The 6,563-nt window shown below is 41.3% G+C and overlaps 5 protein-coding genes across 5 annotated transcripts; 3 read left to right on the forward strand and 2 right to left on the reverse strand.

Moving 5' to 3' along the window:
• Positions 1-117: 117 nt before the first annotated feature.
• Positions 118-1,431, reverse strand: LOC108611828 (aprataxin and PNK-like factor). Its single transcript, XM_018004643.2, has 3 exons — positions 717-1,431; positions 490-653; positions 118-439 (listed from the first exon to the last, which is right to left on the reverse strand). The coding sequence occupies exons 1-3, from the start codon at positions 1,292-1,294 to the stop codon at positions 207-209; spliced, it is 975 nt and encodes a 324-aa protein (XP_017860132.1). The 5' UTR covers positions 1,295-1,431; the 3' UTR covers positions 118-206.
• Positions 1,432-1,577: 146 nt separating this feature from the next.
• Positions 1,578-2,537, reverse strand: LOC108611854 (uncharacterized). Its single transcript, XM_018004674.2, has 2 exons — positions 2,185-2,537; positions 1,578-2,121 (listed from the first exon to the last, which is right to left on the reverse strand). The coding sequence occupies exons 1-2, from the start codon at positions 2,395-2,397 to the stop codon at positions 1,657-1,659; spliced, it is 678 nt and encodes a 225-aa protein (XP_017860163.1). The 5' UTR covers positions 2,398-2,537; the 3' UTR covers positions 1,578-1,656.
• A 118-nt stretch (positions 2,538-2,655) lies between these two features.
• LOC108611763 (uncharacterized) lies at positions 2,656-4,219 on the forward strand. Its single transcript, XM_018004560.2, has 3 exons — positions 2,656-3,088; positions 3,149-3,535; positions 3,591-4,219. Exons 1-3 carry the CDS (start codon positions 2,656-2,658, stop codon positions 4,076-4,078), a joined length of 1,308 nt encoding a protein of 435 aa, XP_017860049.1. The 3' UTR covers positions 4,079-4,219.
• A 346-nt stretch (positions 4,220-4,565) lies between these two features.
• On the forward strand, positions 4,566-5,888 carry LOC108611819 (iron-sulfur cluster assembly factor IBA57, mitochondrial). The gene is made up of 2 exons (XM_018004632.2): positions 4,566-4,706; positions 4,763-5,888. Exon 2 carries the CDS (start codon positions 4,764-4,766, stop codon positions 5,796-5,798), a length of 1,035 nt encoding a protein of 344 aa, XP_017860121.1. The 5' UTR covers positions 4,566-4,706; position 4,763; the 3' UTR covers positions 5,799-5,888.
• On the forward strand, positions 4,612-6,541 carry LOC108611878 (cysteine-rich DPF motif domain-containing protein 1). Its single transcript, XM_018004707.2, has 2 exons — positions 4,612-4,706; positions 5,927-6,541. Exon 2 carries the CDS (start codon positions 5,935-5,937, stop codon positions 6,409-6,411), a length of 477 nt encoding a protein of 158 aa, XP_017860196.1. The 5' UTR covers positions 4,612-4,706; positions 5,927-5,934; the 3' UTR covers positions 6,412-6,541.
• The last annotated feature ends 22 nt before the right edge of the window (positions 6,542-6,563 follow it).

Raw genomic sequence — 6,563 nt, forward strand, 5'->3', positions numbered from 1 at the left:
GTGTGCCCGTTTTTTACGTCTCGATAAACACCAAACCAACGCTGCCAGACTGCTACGTTCTGATATATGAACGACTGTTACATCCAACCAGTGATCTATCACAAAGTAAAATCACAGTTTATAACATTCATATAAATATATTGTTAGATAACAGAGAGCCTTCGCTTTTAACATGATATTAACATAGACAAATTTTTTCAACCATTCTAATCATATTCATCACAATTCTGGCGCTCGCTATTGAATTCGAGATCATCATCATCCTCGTCGTCGTCGAGTTCTGCGTCAGGTTTATAATCCAAATCAGAATCACCCTGTTCGTAAAATGGATCCTCTTCGTCTGATTCCAAATCAGAGGGTTCATTTGTACGCCCATTGGAATTTCGCGCCTGGTTGCGTCGCTGCCTCAAACGATTTCGAATATTCTGGGCGGAATTGACTAAGTTGCAATTTAGCTGCCATCTGCCCCATATACAGTATATTACTTACAATCAGATGGATGCGAATACTGTTGAAAATGTATAGGATTGCGACGATAGCAGGAGTTGCCAAATGGACAGGCCGGTGTGCCCAATGGTGGTATTGGAAAACTCGGGCGCCTGTAATCCGAATCTCCCGGATGAGCCTCGCTACTCCGATGAGTCGGATTGCGTCTAAACGTTAAAATGGTTAGAGTATCTGTGGACATCCAAAAAATTTGTAGGACCTTGACTTACCTGTAACACTTTATACCAAAACGACAGGATGGTCTTAACGTGCTGGATGAAACTGAGCTATCGGCAATTGCTGCTTGTGTGCTAGTATTTGGCTCAGTTTTCACAATAACTGCAGAGCTGCTAACTGCATCTACCTTAACAGATGTATCGTCGTTAGTTGACTCCTTTTTTATTGGAATGGTTAAGGGACTGGTGCTAGCCCCAGCTATGTCATTGACATCGACGGCAGGTGAATCATCATGATCGTCATCCGTTTTAGCAGATGGATCGTCGTTGATTGGTTCTTTTTTTATTGCAACAGTTGCGGCGTTGGAGCTAGTGCTAATCGTAGAAACGCCACTAACATCGGCGGCAGCTGACTCATCATGTTCTTCAATTGGTTCGTCCTTAATGGTCACTTGAATGCTGCTGGTGGTGGACTCTATTTCGTCTGGAGGCTCCGTTTTTACAGTCGCTTTGTCCCCAGATTTCCTGCGTTTATTTATTGCACTGGTATCCGCATTTGCTTGTTGGTCGTCGGAAAGCTTCCGCTTTGCAGTTTCTATAGCCTCTGGTATATTTTGTTTGTGATTGTCCATGCTCGAAATATACAGCAACTTCTCTTCTTCGTTTGCGTTAATGTTAACAAATCCAAATAAATTTATTTCTATTTCACAACGCGATTGATGAGATCTTTAGAGTTATCGCTTTCATGCCAAGAACTAACTCGATATTTCGATATACACAGCTGCTTCTGTAAATCAGCAAACCGCTCTATTTCGAAAGAACACGCTTTGATGCGTGGTACTCGAAATAACTAAAACCCAGTTATTTATACGTATGTATATGTCAATGCTCATTAATAAACCGGTAATCCAATAATTCTGTTGTACTTAAGGCTGATTGTGATATTTATTCAAATTAATATACATATACACTTATAATATACATCTAGGCCGTGTCAGTTGCCATTGGTCGTCCGTTCTAGTGCTGCAGCTTCCAAAAGTACCTGCATTATTTTGTCCTTGGTATTTTCCGATGTTGCAAACGATAATTGCCGCAATCGATCAGCAACAAAATCGCCAAATATTTGCGATGAGTCCTTAAGATTCTTCACGGCAACAGTGACAGCATTTGTGATGCTTTCCTCATCAATGTTTGCTATCGGTGCAGGATTCTCCACTTGATCGTCAGATTGTGGGGTGGACCCATTGGAGAACAGTACCTGTTCTGGTTCATATAGCGCAAGACTCTCTATAATGGCCTCGTAATCTGGTCCATTACTGGCGCTCTTCTCTGTTTTTACAGGAGACAATTTTATATTGGATTTATTGTCATGAGTATGGGCTTTTAAACGCTTGGGTTCTGTAGCTTTTCTGGGTTTGTAGTCCATGTGGTGGTCAAAAGAAGAGTCTTCATCGTTGCTCTGTAGTTAAAATAATGAAAAATAAGGTCGTAGATTAGATTGCTTTACAAGAACTATGCTTACCGAGTCATTTCTGTTTGCATCAGTTGTTGGATGCATTTTCTTGTGTTTCTTTGTAAGCGCATGAGCGCGCAAGTCGCATATCTTTGTATTTACTCCACATTTGCAGAAACGACAACGTGCTCTGTATGAGTCCTCGGGGTCTCGCCGTAGCCACTGTCTAAATTCTGGCATTTGGAGCCAGACTTCACGGAGTTTCTGCTTATATATCTTCATAATTCATTAACAAAATTTACAGGAATAACACGACAAATAGAGATGGTAATAACAAACTGCTTAGTGGATGTCGATAAAAATGGATGATAGTCGATTAGAGCGTTATCCAACACTGGCTGTATTATTATTTTTTCCGAAATATACCGATGTATAAATAACACAAGCACGACAATAATATAGCACACGCATCAAACATTTCTGATTCTAGCATCTTCCAACACTTAGCGCATACAACACGTGAAGTTTTATTAAATCAAAATGAAGACGGCAAAAGATAAATTAAAAAAGAAAAATGATGACATGAAACATCAAGAAAAGCTTGTTGATGTTGCAGAGAAAAGCAAAACAATCAAAAAGGCACCGAAATTGAAGAAACCTAAAGCGGCGAAACCCGCCAAAAAAGAGGCGACCGTAAAGGAGGCAAAAGAGAGCCCGAAGGAATTATCTGTTGCTGATTTAGCCAAAATCGAAAAGAAAAAGGCCAAGAAACAAGCACAAAAGTTAAAGAAACAGCAGAAAAAGTTAACGGCCGATGCAGTAGAGAAGAAATCTAAATCAATAGTCAAAGCCGCGCCAAAAACTGAGGTAACACCTGACAAAAAGAAGAATGTACCAGAAGCAAAATCACCAACAAAGTTGGCCAAAAAAACGAAAGGGAAAAAGAACAAAAAGAAAAATGATGAGGATGAAGGTAAGAAATTAAACTGCGCAAATATATTTAACTCACAACTTTTGAAATTTGTTTTAATAGATGAAGTGAAGCGAAAACGAGATCCTGCCGACGAAGCTGCGACAATATTTATTGGAAATCTTCCCATAAATACCAAACGCGTTCAAATTGTGCGCTTACTTAAGCCTTTTGGAACGGTCCATTCAATCCGTCTGCGTACGGCCGGTGGAAAGAAGCTGTTTAAGCTCAAGCAGCGCAAGGCAGCTGTCTCCCTAAATGCCTACGTGGTACTAGACAACCCAGAGATAGCACAAAAAGCGCTGGCGCTGAATGGTACGCAATTTAAAGAGAATCACCTGCGTGTTACGCCTGCGGCGAAGTGCGGTGAAGTGAAAGGTGTTGATAATGGGCAAGCAACTAGCGAAGCCGACGTTAAGCGAACCGTATTTATAGGGAATCTTAAATACTGTACGTAATCTTCTCTGAAATAGTACTGTTTTAACAAATTCTGTATTGTTTGCAGCGGCTAGTGAACAAAAGTTGCGGGAGATATTCTCCAGCTGTGGCGAAATTGACTACATACGCTGTCTACAGGACGGCGAGAAGGGCTGCAAGGGTGTTGCATATGTTTGTTTCCAGAAACCAGATGCTGTCGGTCTAGCACTGGAGCTGAATGAGACGCTGCTGGATGATAGACCCATACACGTGGAACGTTACTCTGTGAAGAAACTGGGAGCTAAGCAGGCGCGCGATGCTGTTGCTGCGGCGGGAGCGCAAACCAAGTCTAAACAGAAACCAAATGCGGTGGGTGCTAAGAAACGCATAGATAAACGGCAAAAAAAAGAGCAAGCAAAAAGCCAAGAACCCGTCAAATCACCAGCTGGTAAAAAGAAATCTGAATACCGAGGCGTTAAAGTTGATGCAATCAAAAAGAACAAGAAGCCAAAAAAGAAAACTAATAGCCAAATGAATACACTGGCCAAGAAAATAGCGCCAAAAGCTAGTAATTAAGTTGAAATAATTCATTAGAATGTTTGAATTAAAATTCATGTTAGGCATTGTAAATATTTTACTGACAGCGGAACAAATATTGTTTGGGTTTAGATTGTCTTTCATTGCTAAACATTAATAAACCGAGTTTTTAAACAAGTATTTATAATTTATTTTTTACCTTAATTAAAATGTAGGGTGTGCGAAAATCGTGCGTTGACTGTCAAGCTGTATTTTCGTGAAACGGATTCTATTTTAAAATTTTTGAAAAACGTTCGTGATGTACAGAGCTATCGTTTGAATATAGTGTGACCTAGTTTTATAAACTTTAAAGCGATATCACTGTCTGGTTAGTGGCGATGTTTAGAGTGAAAGTATGTTGGACACGTGTAATTCTTATAAAACATTTTGCAGTTCAGGCCGAATAATAATAACAATCCCAATTATACTCCAAATAGACTGCTGTGCAGCCGCTGCACAATTGTATGTAATTGTATCTAGTAGCCGTAGCCATAGCAATGAGCTTGTCATCGGGAACGATTATTATTATTTCAGTCAGCTGTTTGTTACTTGGTTGTGTTCACTCACAAATTTCGTGTATTTGATGATTTCTTTCTGATTTGTGACTTTTGAATATTAAAAATTGAAGGTAAGCAGAAGTTATGCAACATTCGTTGAGATTCGCAAACATACGTTTATTCGCAGAATGAATGTATGTAAAAATTTCAAGTTTCTACGAGTTGCACGTGATTGTATACGCAACTTTGGCGGACGTGCGGTATCACCCAGATCAACAAATAATACATTCACCTTAGAGCCACTGCACCAGCGAGAACTTATTCGCGTTCATGGTGCGGAGGTAGTACCATTTCTGCAGGGTCTCGTCACCAACGATGTGTCGCGCCTGCAAGAACCGAGTGGACCATCATCGATGTATGCTCTATTTCTAAACCGAGGCGGTCGTCTATTGTACGATACAATTATCTATCGAACCAATGATCCGGATACATTTCTGCTAGAATGCGATCGAGATGCATCGTCGGATTTTCGACGCCATTTGCGCACATATCGCGTACGAAAACGGATCGACATCGACACCATTGATGATGAGTATGTGCCATGGGTGCTCTTCAATGGGAAGGGGCGCGGCAATATACGAACTCACAAGGCAATGGATTTGTTTATAGCGCCTGACCCGCGTATTGGTATCATGGGTACACGTGTCTTGGCTCCCGGCGATATAAATGCCACCAAACTAACTAAGGATTTATGGTGTCATCACGATGTTGTCGCTGTTAATTCCACGCCCGAAAGTAACTATAAGTTGCTCCGCTATAAGCAAGGCATCGGTGAGGGTGTAGAGGAGTTACCACCCGGCAAGTGTTTTCCGCTGGAAGCCAACGCCGACTATCTCAATGGAGTTAGTTTCAACAAGGGCTGTTATGTGGGCCAGGAGTTAACGGCTCGGGTTCATCACTCTGGTGTCATACGTAAACGTTATATGCCTATTCGTTTTACGGCGCCCGTTTCCAACCATTTTACGGTAAAATCTGTGGCTGGCGCGAATCTTGGACGCGTCTTTGGTCATGCACATAATCATGGCGTTGCTTTGTTGCGTGTCGAGCCGGTGCTGAATAGCGAACAGCAATTGATGCTAGACGGAGAGCGCTGCTATGTAGATCGTCCGAGTTGGTGGCCCAAGGAAGCTGTCAACAAGCGTAGCTTTGCTGCAATGGAATAAGCATTGGAGACTTGAATGGCTTTTACATCATTGTTTGCAATTTTTTCAATTTGTATTGTATATAAGAGATAGATTAGCTAGTTTATGAAATTGCGTTATTAGTTTCGTTGTGGCCTTCACTCTTGCAGTGCTCCAAATGACACAGGATTCGGCCGACTACGCCATTGAGGATGATGATCTTTGCCTTGACAATGAGGCGTCCGAAATTCAACGACTTCAGCTGACTGCTCCAGTGGAGCCACAAGCACAGGAAGATTTAGATGAACGTGTGGCCACAATCGAATTTCATTGCAGTGGTTGCAATATGCACGAAATGGTACATTACTATGGACGAACGCCGCCTTTCGCTCTAGGCATTAAATTTCGTGAAGACAGCTATGTGTTACGAGATCCCTTTCAGGCGCCGCCGCCGCGTTGGCAATCGAAACCAGAGTTCTACGTGGCATTGGGCGTAAAGTGTGCCAATTGTAACAAAGTTGTATGTAAGGATACTTCATGCAGTTTCTATTACACAAAAACCTTTTGCCTGGAATGTGGCAAAGTTGAACTCAAGAATTGGCCTGTGGAGGCGCAAAGTCGATTTCGGAAGCAACTGGCAGCCAAAACCCCATAACAGGAAAACCATGCAGGATTCTCACTTATAAGTAGGTCTTTAATATACATATACACGTAAATGCATCATATTTTAATTCTTGTTTTGAAAATGGTGAAATATATTTTGAATTCGTAACGAGCAAGTTAAACAGCTGTTATTATTAATATTTT

Source organism: Drosophila arizonae, chromosome 2, assembly GCF_054131065.1.
Source record: "Drosophila arizonae isolate 15081-1271.41 chromosome 2, UAZ_ARI_1.0, whole genome shotgun sequence".
In the NCBI taxonomy this organism is placed as follows: domain Eukaryota; kingdom Metazoa; phylum Arthropoda; class Insecta; order Diptera; family Drosophilidae; genus Drosophila; species Drosophila arizonae.